Consider the following 19,876-nt stretch of genomic DNA (forward strand, 5'->3'; position numbering starts at 1 on the left):
CACACAATGTTGTGATTCTGGCAAACGATCTATTCTGATGCAATAGTTTTCCATCGATGGTCAATCAGTTGATCAACCAGTAGCAACACTAACCGCATTAAGAGATGCAACTAGCAACAACAACAACAACAAAAGATGTTATTCTACAAGTGATAATGAAGAAATAAAAGCAGGAGACCTTCCCATTTGAGAAGCTGGTGAAAGATAGTCATTTTCTGTCAATAATTATCAGAAAAAAACCCAAAACACTTGGTATTACCCGACACAAATGTGTTGACTTTATCATTTCTGCATCGAGTTAAACAACAACAACAAAAAAAAGCAGGAAAGACAATCACTCACTTTCAGTTCAGGCTGCGGTATTAAAGTGTATTTGTAAAGTGTTTTACAGGAATAATAACATTCTCTTCCACCAATGCTGGGATCCACACACAGTCAAATTAATTTACACAAAGCGGAGGAGCCACACATGTCCTGGACTGTGTCATCCATCGTTCTCAGGTGGACCAGACAGTCAGTTCATTTTTCATCATGAATGTCCAGTCCAGTGCTTTTCACCGAGGCACACACAGATGTAGCAGGACAGCAGAGTCCTCAGTGCTTCCCAGGTTTGCCTCTCTTCTTCCCTCCTCCGGCTTTGCCTCCTTTGCTTCCTTTTCCTTTCCCTCCTTTCCCACCTTTCCCAGACATGTTGCCTTTACGGCCCTTCTTCCCTGCCCCCTTCTTGTATCTGGCCGCAGCCTCCTCTCTGTCCTCCTCCCTCATCTGCTTGTTGACGGCCTTGGTGATGTCCAGCTTGGGCTTCTTGCTGCCCAGCATTTTCAGAAGCTCCAGCTGCTTCTGCCTCTCGTTAGAAAAGTCACCGATGAGGGGCTCAAACTTCCTCTTCTTGCCTGAGTTCTTGGCCGGCTTCTCTTTGGGCAGGCGGTCCTGGAACCGGCCCAGGGACGCCGTGGAGGTCTTGGCCACGGTCGCAGCTTTGCCCAGCTCGTCTTTGGACTGCTGGGCTTTGGGGGTCAGACCCGCACCTGGGAGTTTGACTTTCTGCGCCCTGGCGATGTTTTTTAGCCTGTTGAACTCGTTTTTGGCCACCCTCTCCTTCTTGGCTTTGACGCGTTTGCCGAACTGGTCCTCGTTCGGGTCTGCGGTCTCCGGCACCTCGATCAGCCACTGTTTCGTCTCGTCGTTGGCCCTCTTATAGCCCCAGCGCCTCCTCCACTCCTTCGCACTTTCATCCCAGGCCAGGTTAGTTTTCTTCTTCTTCTGTATTCCCTTCAGCTTGGCGAACTGCTCCCATTTAGTCGGAGGCCTGGGCTTCGGAGGCGGCTTCTCTCTGGGCAGCGGGGTGGTCGGGTCCGGTAGTTTGGCCACGACAGCCTCCTCGACCCTCTCCGTGGGTTGTTTCCATATTTCGTTGATGAGGAGCTGCGTGTTGTCGCGAGCTAACGACCGCAGGAAGTCTTCCTTCTTCTGCTCCCTGAAGTCCCGGGACTCGATACGGTTTTTGTCAAAGGCCAGCAAGTTGCCGACGTCGAAGTCCAGGTCCAGCTCTTTGTTGACGGAGATGCTTTTCAGTTTTTCCGCTTCATCTTGCTCGGCTTTGGCTAACAGCTCCTCCACACTGCACGCAGCCATGTTTGACCAATGCTTCGACGCCAGCTCCCCCCACGTGTGAAACCAGAAAAACACACTGGACTGCTTCCGGGTCACAGTTAGTGGAAGTTTCAGCTCGGAACTCAAGAGGGCGACGTCGTTTCATTTCTTTGTGTGCGTAATAACAGACCTTGAAAGTGCATGAAACGATTGTGGGAGACATTTTATGAAGCAGGGACAGAAAAACGCAAGATATGACTAAATAAATATAACATACAATTCATACTTTTACCCAGAGGGAAATACTGTACTTTCTACTACATTTATTTGACAGCTTTAGTCACTTTCAAAATTTTTGACACAATAGATAATAGAACGAGCTGCAAACACACATCTGCTTTTATAAAGAAGAATTCTTCCTGTGGGACTTTAACTTTTTGTCTAGTATTTTTTTACTTTACGGCATTGGTACTTTTACTTAAATAAAGGATCTGAATATCCGTCCATCCATTATCTATGCCCACTTTATCCTGAACAGGGTCACATGGGAGCTGGAGCCAGTCTCAGCTGACTTCCTACTTCAATGAGTCAATGTTCAGTCTTTATGCTCTGAAGGTTTCAAGATGTCGCAATTGTGAATGCTGCATACTGGACCAATGGTTGGTTTCCAGTTTAGTTGTGATGTGACAAAACTACACGTGAATTTAACTGTTAAACTGAGATCCCATGTGAGCAGAGCATTTTTTTTTTTCTCCATCAGCAGATGAATGAGAAAACAGTGCTTTAGTGTCGAACTTCTTGTTACTTATATTGAAGTAACACGGAGTAAAACGTTTTTTTTTTTTGGAGGGAAACTTTAAGGAATTTTTATATTTAAATTAGAAGTTAAAAAGCGATGAATTTGAAAAGACCTTTAAGAATTACCTAAATGTTTCTGGAATATATTATATAGTTGTGCATGCAAAACAAATGTAATATTGTCTGACAAAACGTCCTTGACAAACTCCTTATTTGCAGCTTGTGATCATAACACATGATCTTCATCAGTAGAAGGCAGCTTTACTGATAGAGCACATTTGAGAGTGGGGACTTAATGTGCTTTAAATTAAAAAAAAAACATCAAGCACATGCAGTACAGTAGTACAAAGAACACACGCATGCATACATACACAACATACATATCTGCCGACATAAACATACTCGAGGAAGGTCATATACGCCCCATGTTTAACGTTTGAAGCTCGTTAGGAACTCTTTGTCATGTTGGCTCCAAAGACTGGCAGTTCATTCTTGACCTTGAAGGCAGCAGGTGACAAAACATGTGAGCGATCATGTGATTCCATTGACATCTCCAGAACCGCCACTGGCTGGACTGGGTGGTGATTTGTCAATAGCTGTTTTGGAGGTTAAGAATTAGCTTTCAATCTCAGTTTCATGAACCAAAAATGGAGTTGAATTCATCTTTAATTTCCACATTTCAAATCGCCATATCTATATTGGATGGTGTTCTCTGCAAGCTGAAGAGGGTGCAGTGGAAATGTTGGTCCATTTTGCCTCCCAACAAGAAAGAAGAAAATACAAGTAATTATGTGCAAACTCCTGCTTGTTGAAGTAGCCAACAATATAAAAATTACACCAGTGACAAAACCTGTGGGAACTCTTCAAAAACCCTAAATGGAAAGTTAAAATAAAAGATTAATGACTTTGAAGGCTTTTCTATTCCATTACACTTTGTTTAAAGAGTTCAGAAATATATTAAAGTCTCCATTTATGTTTTCCTCTGTGACTTTCTGTGATGTGACTCTTATAACGGCTGCACATCATTTTAAAGTTCTGGAGCTGTGATAAACTTTATAATAGGATTACTATAAGTGTTTTCATGAGAGATTAAATTCCCTGAATTATTAATATGCCACCCCTCCTCTCCAATGTATTCTGCATGGGTTTCTCCCATAGACCGACAACTATAATGACTCTATTTTTATCCACATCTCCTCTAATTTGGAAGAGGTGGGGGTTAGAGGGGAGGGAGGGTGGGGGTGGGTTATATTACAATTGACTGGCTGCTGGTTGCTCAAAGACGGTGCTGTTATTATTTTGGGCTCCAGTAATTACATTCATCGCCACACTTGCCATGTGAATGTTAACACTCTGACAGGCACAGAGATAAGGTCACAAGTGATGCTGTGTTTGGAGATGTGAGGAGGAAATGCGTAATTACTGGCCCAAAGTCCCTGTCATGATTTAGAGAAGGCTATAAGGTCCTCTGTGACGTGGATATATATCGTCTAATATCACCCAATTTAAACACAGTCCACCGACTATAGCTGACTGGCCTCTTGTGCTTGTGTTGTTTTTTTTGCTGACTTTTGATCCAGGCTGAATTCATCCCAACAGGATTACTTTTCTGTGGCGTCTCTTTTATGAAAGGATACACAGCACAGGCCGGATAAAGTTCTCTATGGGCTGTGACCATGGAGCAAAGACGTTCCCACTTTTAGTGTCTGCATCTCCACAGCTTTTAAATGTGCTTAAAGGATAAGAGTTAGAGAGAGCTCTCTCCATAACATATAGCTGCTTTCATGTGAAAACCCTTGAAGGTTTTGATTTTTCTTTATTTGTTAGCTTCAGCTAAAAGAGCTCAATCCTATTTTTTCTTTTACGTGTCTGAAAATAAATGACATTTGAGGCTCCGACAACTTCGACATTATGCAACTGACTGAGTCCTACCTGAGTTTGAAGTATAGCTTATTGAAAGTATAATATAATGAGAAATATAAAGTATCTTGTTAATCAGGAATTCATTTTAAAATGTTCTTAAAAAACAAATTGAATTGTTGTCTTTATTTAAGCAATGTAATAAAAAAAAAAAAAAAAAAAAAAATCAGTTTTAGACTATAGTGACATCCTGCTTGATCCTGTTTATAATTAATCTCTGCCTTTTATTTTGAAGCTTAGTTCACAACCTCATTATTGTGATTAGTTTTTGTTTCCTGCCTAAGAGACGATGCATAGTTTAATACAAGTTGAATAAGAACAAAGAAAACAAGACAAAATTATTTAATTCTGTATGGAATGATCTATTAACATATTTCTGACCTCACCAGCCTTCACCATGACGTCAATAATTTATTTGCATCTGCAACAGGTGAGACCCTTACAGTTTTTGAATGTATTCTTTGTATAATATCATAAATATTCTTTGATACGGGAGGAAATGCCAACTCTGGAAACCAATAAGCAAATCCTGACATTTAAAGAATGACTGCTATATAAATAGACTTTAAGCACCTTTCTGTTTTTTATGAATGAACACAACTTATAATGGTTCACAATGCAGGGACGGACGCCAACAGGAGCAGCGGTTTGCATTATTCAAAGGGCCACAGAGACCGCATGTTGGCTGCATGTTGTAGCAATATTTATAGAGTGCATATGCCTGTGCAGCAACAATGTCACATTTGTCTGATTCCTTCAAAAGCTCCAGTTTTTTATGTGTCACAACCGTATTGCTTTTGTACTTTTCTTCTCAGAGGAAATGTTGGTTATTCAAAGAGCTGAGTGGTACCTATTGACTGGTGGGCACTGTGATTCATGATTCACAGGGGAAAAGAAAGGACGTCATTCATTCATGCACAAATTGGCCCGAAGCTTGAAACTTCCTTCTCCTTCCAAAAGTTGACCTGTTAGCGTCAAAGAAGAGGTGAGAGTGCTGCAAGCTCAGATATAAGTGAGCAAAATAATCTCGTCAGCACCATGCGGGCATAAAATCAGATATGATTAGCTGCTGACAGCTTGCTTGTGTATTTATAGTCATTGTATTATTACATAAAATTCTTTGACCTACTTGGCTGGAGGATAGAGAAGGATTTGTTTGTATTTTTATTTTATCATTTTCTCAGGATTTAAAGGAATATCTTTTTGTCTGTTCTCATTAAAGAACATGATGTATTTTTGTATGTTTTACAAGGTGATGTTTGCTTTTCTACAGGGAAGAAAAAGAGGTGACTGAGCTTACAGAGGATACATTTTTGATTTCACATGCACCACAGAGGCCCATAGGAGGCTCAAAAGTATTCCCTCAGCACAAACTGAAACTATAGATCCACCAATGTGGTAAACATCAAGGTAAACAACAGCTTCATGTGACATGATTTCTCAGGCAGGAATCAATAAAAAGGCTCTGTCTGTCCAAGTTAACCCTAGGCTGCTCATTCACAACCCCCCAAAAAAATGTAAAATCCACATGACCTGGCTGATAGGTTTAGGCACTTTTGTAGATTACATCCTGTACTTCCTGTATCCACAGTGCGAGGGAAATAAGCGTCCCCTTGCGAACAGAGTTTAGTTGGCTGACAGTTGAGGTCAGAGCTTTTATTGATCTGCCGGGGTTGGGACGGAAACACCATTTGGCAAAGAGCAATGCCTCATAGCTACCTGCTGCTCCCAAACTACCGCGTGGTAACTCACACTCTGAGGAGGAAGAAGATAAACGCCATCATCTGTTTTAGTTTTTTTCTTCTTTTTGCAGGGAGAAGGGGGGCATCAACAAGACTTACATTTAACAGTTATTTTGCTGCATCTCTTCATTTAAAAGATGACAAAAGAGCACAAAAGATAAACCTGTGTTACCCAGCTGTCTGATAGCCAGGACACACCAGGTATCCTGTTTGCAGGTGTGCAGAAAAAAACAGCTCTGGTCTAACGGAAGTGCATCCCCTCTTCATCCAGTTGACACAAGTGAAACAGTTCAGCTCCCCAAAACCTGGCCTGCTTCCTGGACCCAGCATGGCATGGAGGGGAGAGTCCTTGAGATATCATTCCACATTACTACTGTGTGTGTGTGTGTGTGTGTGTGTGTGTGTGTGTGTGTGTGTGTGTGTGTGTGTGTGTGTGTGTATGATCATGCAAGCGAGTGCATTACGTATGTGTTTGTGCGAGTGTGTATGTGCTGGAGTGGCTCCAAGCTGGATACTGGAAGCAGACGGAGCTAGGTAGTGCCTGGTGTCATGGCAACTTACAGAGGTCGTCCCTCAGTTTGGTATTCAGCAGCACTGTGGGGGCTTATCACAGTGACATCATCGGTTACACCCTGTTCCCTGTTGAGCCAAAGCCTCCAAGTTGCCCCACAACTTTGCCAAAACAAAGTGTGAATGATTAGAAGTGGATTAACAAAGCTTTTCTTCTGCTTTATCAACAGCTGGTGCTTTTTTCTTTGTTGCCTGCATTAATAATCAGTCTGGATTTAGAGTGTAGACGCAGCACCATTTTGCAGTTCCCATCATCATCATCTCCATTCGGTCAGAGTTCAAATGATTTTAAGCAGCTGTCTGCCTCCAACAGGCCAGCATTACTCCAAAACGTGTAATACACCTACCAGTCCACTAGAGGGTATTGTGTCAATGTGTCGCTTGGCTTTGCCTCCGCATAATAAGAGGCATGTCATATCACACAGTTCATGTGATGAATGTCATGTGACAGATGTCGTTTGGTTGTTGGTTGGACAAAAAAAAATTTGATTTTCACTCGAGAGACAAGCGTTCAAGTTTGCGAGAGAGGGACGTGGATTTATTGGGGGAGATTTTGCCTAACCAAGCAGTTTTTGTGCCCAACCCCAACCAGGAGGTTTTCTTTTTCTAAATGAAACCGTTTTTAACACAAAACAATAACAATGACTCTCTACGGTGTTGTGGTCTGTCAATGTATTGCAGGTATTATACCCTGTTGTTTCAAAAGGCCAAGGCTTTACACTAGGTTGATTTTTTTCCGTAATCAGCTGCATTTCTTTGTTCCTCCTATCTCCTAATTCTCCCCAAATAACTCATTCAGTGAGGAAGAGGCCTTTGATAGACACAGTGGGCTATCTATGTTTCATTTTAGGTAAATTTGCCTTGTTTTAAAATTTCATTTTGAAAATTTTATGAAAGTAAATGTATTGAATTCACCTACTGTGTGCTTCCATATTTGCCTTTTCTTCTTGAGCTCAGGACAGGCCAGGAATGACTTTTTCTCCACTGCTGTTCAACTTATAAAGCCTTTAAGACCTGTCTACACAGAAAGTGTTTCAGCAGCGTCAGCCTCCGCACATCTGACAGAACCGATATGCCGAGCTGTCTTCACAGATGTTAACACTCCTATAAATGTGAGCCAAGTAAATTTTTCATGCTTCAAGTGTATTTTCCTACATTCTGTGCACAAAGTAGTCACTGTCAAAACTCTGATGACCTTTTGCTCTAGACTGCGCCTTAATGTATCCTGTGTAGACTAAGGTGGAGCACCAGAGCTACTCTGCTAAACTGTAGCTATCACTACCACCTTCTCTGTGGACATGGTGTTATCCATCTGGCTTTGTATAGCATAACCTTGAGAGGATCACATGGAACCGTCCAGTCCAGAAGCTCTCCCTCTATGCAGATGATCTCCTTTTATATATTTCCAAAACATAAATTTTAACTGCCTGATTGTCATCTCTTCTGCTTCTCTTAAATCAGGCACTTTGTATAAAAGCAGTTCCCCCTTTTTCCACAAACATTCTCCTGAATCCCAAACAGGCCAATTTCTTACCTTTGACATCGATCAAACACAGATCATGATATTGATGTTGATAACTCACTCTCTAAACACCCACACTGTGTCCCTTAAAGGCTCATGGAAGATGGCACCTCAAATCACCGCTGGAGTGACAGATAGAAGCTCCCCTAGTAGCAGATGTCAGCAATCTCGATCTAACCGTTTGCATATGGTCTGGACAGGCCTGCAGCTAAATTGGCTCAATATAGACAACCCTAACCCTAGCCTTCAGTTCAGTCTACTCTGAAGTCTCATAGGCCTCCTACAGCTTTTCATTTTATTTAATACCCTGAGAGCAGGAAATCTTAGAATGCATAAAGCCAGAAAAAATAAGATTATCAATGAAAAGATCCATTAAAACATTTCACAAGACTTGTGGTCCATTTATCAATAGCTTTACTATCATACTGAAGACTGACAATGCTGTTTAAGTAGAACATGTTGGAGAGCGATAGATCACTCTACATGCTTCTCCATAACAATATCTTAACCTGTTATCTGTCCTATTTTACACTTTTCTATTTAGTTGTTATTTTCTTATTTCATTCATTTAATGGAAATTTACCTTTTTTGATATATTTTTATTTATCCACAATGATCTTTTAGTGGCCATAATCTGCTTGGGGAATGGATGGCATGTGGATTTACATTTGTAGAGTAAAACAGACTTGTCTGCTGAACGCCCAATGAAAAGATCAGAGACATGGTGGTCTCAATCTTTTACTCAAAATCTCCCCAAGAATGCATATAAGCCGAGTCCCTAAAATAGTGGTTGAAGTGTTCCTTTAAATTCAGCAGCCAGTAACCAGACAGTTACACTATATATGCGGTGTGAATGCATTAAGGTTAAATTTGTGCTGTCACAGGTCCTTTCAGTCTTTCACCTCATAATCATGTTAAATCTCTACTGGGCGTCATGACTTGTGGAGCCCTTTAAATAACTTGTCATCTTCTTCTGCAGCCTGTGGTATTTTTCACATGTTTATAATCAGCTTCTCCCCAACACACACTGACAGAGAGAGGAGCAGAAACACCAACTTTTGCCAAACCAGCAGCCTAATGTGTCATCCAGCCCCTCGGGTAGAGCCTGAGAAATCCTCTTTGAAGCTCCGGTGCAGCTCCAATAATGAGGAGGCTGATCGCTGGGCCCCTACGTGAGGGGCATCCAGGGCCCTTATCGATCTCTCGTTAATTAGCCCATAAGGTGCACAGTGGCGCATAATTAGACTGATACTGAGCTTAATGAATGCAGAAAGCCATTAATTCCTCTTGGGACTTGTTCAGTGCAGGAAGGATGTAGAATTTGGTCAATCAGACATTATTTTGGTAAAACAAAACATGCTTATAAAAGACATATGCACTAAAACAGTCATAATTTTCATGTATAGACATATAGTGTAGTTTAATGACCACTCATTGAGTGTGAAAATGTGGCTTTTAAAAAGAGAGCAATCAGCCCTGATAACATACCCTTCACATGCTTTAGGAGAGACAAGAGGGCTTTTTAGTCACTAAGTGCAATTTAAATTGTCACCAACTGATTTGATGGCGATGAGCCGTGAAGAACATAAGGGGGAAAAAAAAGAGTAAAACAGAAAAAAAAAATGTTTCAAATAAAATATGCGCTCTGACAAGTGACAAATTGGCCTTTTCAAAGATGCAGCGAAGACGCATTGGAAGTGTGTTTGTCTCCCTTGTGGGCTGCGAGTCATGCACCACTGATATTTCAAGAAGGATTTGTAGAGACATTATATCCATCTCTTGAACTTCCAAAAATCGTAATCATTTGTGAATGCGACTGGAGGTTGTTGAGTGGGTGAAAAATTATGATTCCAACTCAGTGACACAAAGTGCAAGTTTAGAGATGAGCTTGAATTGTTTTCTGACTTTTTCTGTTACGTCATTTTTACAAGCTGTCAAATTTATTTCAGTAGTTTCTATGGAGCTTTCCCATTTCTCCATTTCTGCCTCTACGCACTTGATGCTCATCTGCAGCTGCATGAGGGGGATGCCCGTGCACTATTTACATTAACTCTTTTGTACGACAGCGCAGAGCATTGCCACGTGAATAGGCTGATATTCCCCCCCCAAAAAAATCCACCGGGGAATAGTGACTGTTTTCCTGCGGCATTCAACAGGAATAACTCATGGATCAGTCAATGTTGTTAAATGAGCCTGAGGAGAGGTGCTCATTAGCAAAAGGGCAGAAGTCACCTTGCTCATCCTCAGGGCCACTGTCACTTATTGCTAACAGAGTAACTGTGTGTTGGTGGCATGCTAAACATCCCTGTATGATCAGATTCACGTCGGAGCAGTGAACCAGTGACAGAAATATAAGGTCTTTCTCCTGTTTTCATGACTGTGTCCCTCAAAGTGACTCCTGTCAGCCGGTTTGCTTTGTTCTCTGAAAAGTTGCCAGATCAATGCCGTGATTAAATGTTGATCACGCATCATGCAACCCTTTGGCTTGACATGATGTTACAGTCACTAATTGCAAGCTACATTCACCCAACTGTCCTCTGTTGTAGCATGACAGACGCCGAACAGCATTACAATCCCAGTGGACGTTCCTGAGCTATAAATAATATGGATCACATACATCTATGCAGGGACCCTCAAGCCTCAGTATACTCACTTTGATATGTAAATGTAATCTCTGCTATTCCCCCCCACCCGTGCCCTCGAGTTTGAGTAAGTGAAACAATTTTCTCAAGGCGTCTCAGGTTTGGAATACTCAAACAGCCTTGGTTTCTGAAATCACATTTGATCTTAAAGTTTAATCATCATCATTTTAAAATTTTAGACTTTATAGTTATTTATGTCATGAGTCAACAACCAGACTTCCAGAAACCAGCACCAGGTTCCCAAAGTGGACAAAGTGCATCAGTGCCGGTAATAAATGGACACTGTAAGGGCCTCCAACGTGCAACCTCCAATAAGACCGCTAAATTGAAGCAGCACTCCATCACTCAATTCTAAGTAGCCTGTAGGTTGTGACCTTCAACATACAAAGCTTGAATGTATGGCAGGGCTGCCTTTCAGAAGCCAGTGTTATCTAATGCGTGTGCACAAAGAAGAGAAACCTGGCGTAAGAAGCTCAAAATCGGCGCCCCTGAGCAATGAAAAGATCTGAACATCAATGAACCTTTATGGTGAGTTTTGGATCTCAGCGTGCAAAGCAGATTTCCACCTCCTTCGTACCACAAAAAGGGATTTTTTTTTTTTCTTTTTCTATCCAATAAACACAGTTTCAGACTGTGGCGGCATCTAAAGAAGGCTCGTATCTATCTTCAAAGCAAAGTGTGAGGCTGCTACCTCTTAGGTACTTGATAGTATTTGGTGTTTCAGGTATTTTGTCCACTCCTGCTCAGGCTCAGAGGTAAGACGTGTGGTTTTGAACCCTGCTCCTCTGGATTCACCAGGAAGTGAAGGAAGTGATTGAAATGAGGTGTGATCAAAAAGGTAGAAGTCAGCAATTCTTCTGGGTCTTTCTTTCCCATTATATGCAGACTCTGCAATAATCTTACGGTCTGTCATGAGACCACATAACTTTTTCACTCTTGTTCTGCCTCCTCCCTCAAAGTGAAACCAAGCATCGCAACAGCTGTGCTATTTCTTGGGTTTATTTTGAGTTTTTTTTTTTTTTTTTTTTTTTTTATCTCCAGAGCAGAGATTTGTGGATAATTTACACTTTGGTTTCTTTTGCTCGTTGCCTGGTGAGTCAATAGAGAGTAAAGCAGAGTGACAGCCTCAGGGCCTTAACGCCATATGTACACTCTCAAATAAAATAAGATGATTCAGTGTCACAGATGATTTATAACAGACAACAGTTGCCAGATCAATTTTATGATTCTTTACTTGTTGTTACACGGAGGGTTTAGGAGCGCAACAAAGCAGCAGCTTCACTGCAATTGTGTGAATCACCTCAGGCAGTGTACAACCTACTTGTGGTTAGTTAGGCTCCTGTTTCTTCTGCCCTGTTTGAAAGTCACTGCCAACCCAAGTTAAACTAAACTATGTCCACCCGAGGCAAAGGAATATATCACACAACTCAATCAGGCAGATGGCTGCATATATTTAGTCTTCTGCTGTTGGTTTATTGGTGTGAAGTATGCATTGATGGTAGATATACATGTGTACATACACGTGTAATCGGATACAAAACAACAAACGTGAGCATCCTGGATAGCGATGGCTTCGAGCTCAGTGCTGGGCAAAAGATTTGTGTTGTGCCGATATCCAAATCCCTCATCTAATTAATGTTTACATAAGTTACTAACTCAATGCTGACAGGGGTCAAGGAGCTTGGGGAAGCCCACCTGAGTTGACAATCGGCTGTGTGGGAGTTGTATGCACAGCCCAGTGAGCTGAGAACATCAGTAGGGATTGAGAGGAGGAAAAAAACACACACTCTAATTAGAAAACACAGCTCGCAAACATCGGTCACAGAGCAATTCAATAATCAAATTGAAACTTCTTGGAGTGTAACCTGCGAGCTGTGATCAAAGAATATTTGTTCACCGCATCCTATCGAATTTAAGTGGCAGTAAAACGGGTTTTTTTTGCATTGAGATAATATGTTTAAAAATAACTGAATTAAACAAGAATTACAGATTATAATGTAAAAGTGGAAACAACAATTAATACAGGTACTCAAATATAATGACCTGAGATTAAATTAATTTCTTCTTTTTGCAGAACACTGTTGCAGAAGAAGAAAAAAAAAAAAAAGCCAAAGCAATCACAACCTTCTCCCATCACAGAGCACTTTGTGAGTTTTTAAAGGCTCTCTAATTTAATTACAAGGAATCATAAAAGGCAATCTAAATTTCTGTCTCAACAGGGATAAGGCAACCAGGACAAACCTCACCTTTACTCAATATGACATATTTTTTATTTTAGGGAACCTACTGTGGCATACAATGTCTCTATCAGCCAAATGACAGTCATCTCTACTTCGTACTGAGTAACCAAATGAAGAGTTTGTTGTAGGTTGGCACGGAGGTAAAAGTAATTGTGTAGTGAGAGGAACTTTTAATTTGCATGGAGGTTTAAAAACTATTTAAACTATTTTATTTTGTCTATGCTACATCACAGAATGAATGACAATGAAAAGTGGAGATACAATAAAAGTCACATCTAAAGCCTACCATAGTATTACTGATCATGCTGCTGTTTGTCTAAGCTACTGTTTCCCAAAGTGTGGTGGTATGCGAGCCTCCACCCGGCCAGATCCAAAACTTTTTTTTATTTACTTTCATGTTTTTATAGTTAATAGTCATTAAATAAACACATCACGTTACAGTGATGTAAAAATTAGTTAACTGTTTAAATGTTTTGTCAATTTGCCTGTGCTCAGTCACATAGGGTGACGTCACTTCATGTCTGACTTAGTATAATGCTAACATTAGCATGGCACAGTTTGGATTCTGACTCCTTGATTTAAGCAAGTGGAACAAGTAATATTTTAAAATGTCAACAAGGTCTCCCAAAAAAAACAAGAAACAGAAAAAAATCTTGGATAAATGTTGGACCTGACAGGCCAGACGAACCTTTCCAGAGCAGTCCGACTCGGCAGTGGCGTCGCTTCTAGCGAGAGATGTAAGTATATCCTTTGATTTTGAAACAGTGGTCTTATATTGTTATTGAGCCTTTCTGGGACGATTGCATGGTTAGATAAGTGATTTTCATTTTATGAAAACATTTTTGGGTTTCTGCAGTAGGAAGTGGTAAATGGGAGATTTAGTTTGGTACATGGACTTAAAAGTTTGGGTACCTCTGGTCTGAGCTGATCAGCAGAGATTCACGAAGAGAATGACTGTTAAGGTGAACTGTCAAACACACACACACATCATGGCAAAGATACAATTTTGAGGATACAGGAGAGGCTTTTCTTAAGATTAGGACGATGGCATAATGTGAATCTTACAACAAAGAGCAGATTTAGTGGTTGAGGCAGGATGTGGTAAGCGGCTTAGACTACATCTAGAGGTCAGTGTTAGCAAGCAAACTGTTAAATCTACAGATAGAGGTTATTTAATTCTCACAGAGGACTCAAAAGTATATAACGATGCTAAGACGAGCCAAAAGTAGGATCTGTAGTGGTAAAAATAGACTCTCAGAGAGGCAGATGAGCAATAAGATGCAGCACTTGGACAAAGGAAAACACAACAAGGCTTCAGCAATAGGCCCCCAATTGTAGTCTCAATGTATCATCAGCAGGACATCCTCAGGTCTGCCAAAGCAGCCGAAGCAGAGACGGTGGATAAACTCAAGGCCGTAAATAGAGAGAAGAACATGACGAGCTCAGGCAGGCGGCGGCTGTGTGAACACCAAGCGTATCCTCTGGGCTCAGACACAGCAGCACTAAAACATACCAGGATGCAAAGTTTTTCACAAGGTCAGTATGCTTGGCTGCATAACAAGAGCCTGGCAGCTGCAATTTAAAAGCACATAAACAGAAAGTTTTTTTTTTTTTTTTTTTTACCCTTTAGCAATACAGGCTGCTGTAAATAAACCTGAATTCGTAGAACTGGGAGGGAAATAATTTTCACTTCCTGGTCTAAAGTTCGGACAGCCAGGAGAGGCTACGGCCATTAGACAGATATCTTACATATTGCTGCTTTCCTGTAAAAGTGTGCGAAGAACAACTCCTCTTTTCAGCTTTGGGACAATATATCTTCAGCAAAAGGGATTTTAAATGTTGTCTCCTTTAACATGATGTGATTTTCACTTCTGGAAAGTGAAAGTAAGCAACATTTTGTTTGCTGAAGTCAAACGTTTCATTTCTCAAGTGTGTGTGCAGTGTTGGTGCTGTCAGCTTATAACCCACCTGATATACTGTCTTGGCATCGCTGACATTAGCAGTGGATTTTAACCTATCACAGAGATATGACGGCCAATAAGTAACAAAAAATGCACATACATTTTTATATAGATATGCCAGATATGAGTGAGATTATTTAGAAAGCTGGTTGCCATGAGATACTTCATTCACCGAAGAGCACTTATTAGCACAGTGCATATCTTGGTCACAATTATTTAATAATCAAGTTTAAAACAATCATTTAGAAAATACGCTTTGGTAGGTGAAAAGTAGAGGTAGATGAAAACTCAATACCACTATCTGCAGTAGTAAATATGAAGCCACTGCCGGCAGCCGGCTAGTTTAGCTCAGCACAGAGACTGGAAGAAGGGGGAAACAGCTAGCCTGTTCATGAGTAACAAAATTTGCTTACCATCATCTCTAAAGTTTTGGTAATGTTTGAAAAAACATTTTATCTGTACAATTTACCTAAATTTGCAAGAGGGTTATGAGCTGGATATTTCTTGGGTGGGAACAATGGATCCGGCACGAGTCTCCACTGGTTTCCTGGCGACTGTTTTTTTTATGTCTGGTTTTTAATGTCTGTCAAACTTTGCAATTTCCCAAAATATCAAAGTTTTCTTACCAAAACTGTTCGATATATTATGGCTGCCTTCCAATGGGGTGGTGTTTGTGTCCCCTGCTTGTGGTGCTGTGGACCTCGGAGCTTTCTTTAAGCCCCGAGTTCACCAGATGTAACGTGTTTGTTGAAGTTTTCAGAAATGGCGGAGGCCATGAAAGTTCATTATTTCTTCGATGGTAAGTTAATATAATGCAATTTTAGTCATATAGAGTTTATTAATTTGATAATACGACTGAGAAATGTGTTGATGTTCTCAGCAACCTAATCTTTTCCCTTCATCATTACTCCTTTGCATTTCCTTGTATTACTATTAGTCTCTGTAGCTTCAAGACTCGGACAAAAGGATTTTTTTTTTGGCATCCATGTTGCTGAGCTGTAACCCTGAGCTCATCAGTTCCATTTAAAAGCAGCATGTAGCCTGTAGTTATATAGTTTAAATAGTGAATATTTTAAAATACATTGTCAGATCTTTTTTTAACTTCTTCAGTGATAATAGTGGTATCTTGTGCAGGGCTTATCTGTAATTTCCCAAGGCTTCTGATTGTGGAAAGGCACATTTTTGGAGATCATTGATTAAAACACGCTTAGCTTCAGTTGTGATCTTGCTTAGTATCCATAATGACGTACTTATTTCTATGTGCTTACTGCATCAGAGTGTGTTTTCTTTCATTAATAGCACCAGGGACAGTTACAGTACATCAGCTCCTCTGTATTGCTAAATGTTTGGATAACCTCCCATCATCACTGGATAAAGAGGGGGACAGTGAAGGTCAGTGCAGTTCCTGGCACCTCTCCTCTGTCTCACGGCTGCCTCTGCGTTACTCATCGCAAGAAACAATGTCACTCTTGTGTCATCCAATCACTCATACTGATGAATTTACCAGACAAGACCAGCTGGCTGGCCCACTGTACCTGCATCTTCCTCCTCTCAGTCGCCAACTTATGTGTTTCCGCTATCTCTAATCGTGAGGACCCCGACTGTACATTCACCCCCTCCCTTTCTCTGCAGGGTTAAGCCTGATGTTGAAAGGTTTCTGACAGAGAACAGCGCTTCAGATTAATGTGCGTATCTCTGCAGATTGATTTATTACATTAGTTTTATTTGACTAGTTCAGCAGATTGATGCTGAGCTCTGGAAGCTTTTAAATTACAGCCACTCAATCGAATTAATCACAAAGAACAAGGTTCACTCAAAGATTCTCTGACACAGTTAATGCTCTCAGTGCTACAATATATTTATTAAAAACATATTTTTCATTGTACAGTAACAAAAGCCAAACACAACAGGGACCTTTTAAATAGTCTCATAATTGTTTGCCATTTTTTAACTATTATCTTGAAAAGCTCAGTTTTGTTCTAGTTGTTCTTGGAAATTGTGTTTTGCTGAGTTTTCTGCAAAAATAGGATGAATCTCTTTCCTTTAACTGTTCTCAGATTTTTCCTGAGCGCTGCTGTCTGCTGTGATTGTCTCGTTTTTTAATATTGGCCTTCTGCCCACGGTGCAATGATCAGTGCCTGTTAGCTCCTCACTAAGGACCAGAGAGAAACCAAGGAGGGAACACTGACACTGGCTCAAATAATTACAGAGGAGAAAACTCACAGCCATCTTCTGATCTTAGCAGTAAAACAGAAAAAAAGCAAACAAAGAATGAGTCACTCTATTAACTCAGGGGTAAAAGCACAGATAATGAGGTCAGATACATCCAGTCTTTGTTGGACAGACACTCTCCTAATTATCTTTCTGATATGATGAGAACCAAAACTCTTTCTGCACAAGGACTCTCAAACTACTTTTTGACCGAATTTGCTGCTCCTTCTCGATGTCCAGCACAGCTCAGTGCTACGTTCATCGTTGTCCTCATTCAACTATTTTAAATGCACTTTCTGAAAAACAACATTGCATTTCGCCCTGCTCAAACACATCTGATTTCACTGCATCTTCACTGGCTTGCATCCTGTCTAATGTGGTGGAGGACATCCATTATATGTGCTATGGGGCAAATGATCATCTGACAGGACTCGAGGGGGCGATTGATGCACGGCCTGGAGAGGCGGCAGGACCCCAAGTTTGTACACACACACACTGAGCACACCAGGCTTTCTTGGAAACTGGCAACTTGCAGTTGATTCGATGAAGCTGTGAGCACTGAGTGACAAAAGCACATCTCTGATCTCTTATTGACAACGGCCAACAAGTTAATTCTTCACACGAACGATGTCAGATGTGCATTTTGCAATGTGTTGACTGCACTGGTCACTGTTGTGTGGTGATAGATGTGCATTTCTGTTATGACGCAGTCTTGGCTATCCTCATGTTGAACTGTAACTTACTGCAATGACTTTAGTCTCAGAAAAAAAAAATAAGATTAAGCAGGTTTGGTTGAAGAAAAGAAAAGAAGACAACACTGCCTCCACTCCACTGACAGTTTTCTCCCGTTAGCCCTCTGCTTGACGATAAATACATCTCACATTTTCCAAAACTGTGTCTTCAAAGCATTCTACTGGGAAGTTCTTTGCCATACACGTTAAAATATTAAGAGGAAAATGTATTACATAATAGCCGGCTGAACCATCTTAATCTGCATATCGGCAACTTCCTTGGTCTGATGAACTTGTTGCGGATCCTAACCCAGATAAAAAAAAGGGCCCTTACATAAACATATTCAAGTTCACCACTGATCGCTGTAAGCGGACCAATGTGACAGACATCCACAAAGACAGGAGGAAACCCGTTCAATCACTTCAGCCTTTATGCGTGTGATTGTTACATGGAATGAGGGTTGCTGCGTTGAAAGGAAGAAGACATTTTTAAGGTCGTTGACGCTGAGAGACAAGACAAGTTTAGAATGAAGAAATCTGTTTGAAAGGTTTTCTTTTCTCTGGCTGTCTTCCGTCAATTTGACCTGTGTGATGACTGTCAGTGTCCATATGATGTTTGTCAATCATTCTGAACGGAGGCATGAAGTTTTTCTGATCTCCTGCCACTGATCACGCTTTACGGCTGCATAACGATTTGACAGAATTACTGAAATATAAGTTATTCACATCTTGGCCACGAGGGTACATGGGGAAGACAGTATCAGCATTATATGTCCAGATTAAGGGGCATCTATAAGAGACAATTTTGGTCAAACTATCTTTAAAGAGCAAAGAAAATTGGGTTACAATTTTGGTAGAATAGCTCTGGCCTAGATTTCCCTTGAGACAACAATTTTTTACCACGGTCTAAAAGCGGACGTTGGCTGCATCATTGTCTGCCTTTGAGTAAAGCAGTATTCCTGTATGTCACGTATCACTGAAATAAAATTTGGCTTAATGACATGAGATGATACACGAGGCAGAACATTTAGTATTTCCTGAAACTCAGAGAACCTCTCATAAATCTAATCTTATGGACATTAAATAATAAAGGATAAAAATGACTTACTTCTACAGCACACCCAAGATCTTCAATACACTTTATTACAAGGTGCAATCTATATGATCAAGGAACATTTCAGTTTGACTACTGATACAGACATCCTGCATCAATGACGAATGAGATGAAGGGGAATTACTTTTCAAATCAAAGTCCAACAAAAAACATTTTCAACATTTAAGGATACGTGATTTTGAGCTATGAATCCATATGAGGACTCGTCATGTAGCCCGGAACTTAAAACATCTATCGTCCTTTCTCAATTAAGAATTTAAGATCTTTTTAGAAGATAAAGCAGAGGATATTCCATATTTCCCTCTTTTCTTATTAATCCCATGAAAGGTTCAAAACCAACAATAAATCAACAAGTATTACCTGTGTTTACTTGTGATATATATTATTCCTCTGGGCCGTAGGTGTCCTGAAGTTGATGAAAAATTAGAAGCACATAAAGCTCCACTGTTGCACATTAAAGGATGCCCCCCCCCCCTTTAAGATCCACATTTACACCATCCTGGTGTTGTAAACGGTAACATATCCTGGACAAATGCGACATTTACCCCAGTTTGAGTTACCTCCGCTGAAAACTACAGTGCCCAGCTGTTCTAGAGAATTATTGAGCCATCTATAAAAATGAAACTATGTGTCTGTGACCCATTTTAAAAGGTTTTTTGCCCTTATGGGAACAAACAGGCGGAGTGTCACAGACAGGGCAGAGATGTCGTGCAACTAGTTTTTGGTGTTTCCATTTGATTAAAAAAAGCATTGAAAGTATCTTCTATCTAATTCATATAATTACCTTAAAAATAAAGAGGATGTCTTGTTTCCTTTTGTTCAGAATCGTGAA

The 19,876-nt window shown here is 40.6% G+C and overlaps 1 protein-coding gene across 1 annotated transcript; it reads right to left on the bottom strand.

Annotated features, from left to right (window-relative positions):
• Positions 1–348: 348 nt before the first annotated feature.
• rrs1 (ribosome biogenesis regulator 1 homolog) lies at positions 349–1,660 on the bottom strand. Its single transcript, XM_069151685.1, has one exon. The coding sequence runs from the start codon at positions 1,633–1,635 to the stop codon at positions 595–597; it is 1,041 nt and encodes a 346-aa protein (XP_069007786.1). The 5' UTR covers positions 1,636–1,660; the 3' UTR covers positions 349–594.
• Between the last annotated feature and the right edge of the window lie 18,216 nt (positions 1,661–19,876).

Source organism: Embiotoca jacksoni, unplaced genomic scaffold, assembly GCF_022577435.1.
Source record: "Embiotoca jacksoni isolate LCO1_2020_lvr unplaced genomic scaffold, fEmbJac1.0.p SCAF_17, whole genome shotgun sequence".
NCBI classification, from domain to species: Eukaryota; Metazoa; Chordata; class Actinopteri; family Embiotocidae; genus Embiotoca; species Embiotoca jacksoni.

What these genes read in the sequence shown, in the direction of transcription:
- rrs1 (XM_069151685.1), bottom strand. Translation starts at nt 1,635, where the DNA reads ATGGCTGCGTGCAGTGTGGAGGAGCTGTTAGCCAAAGCCGAGCAAGAT.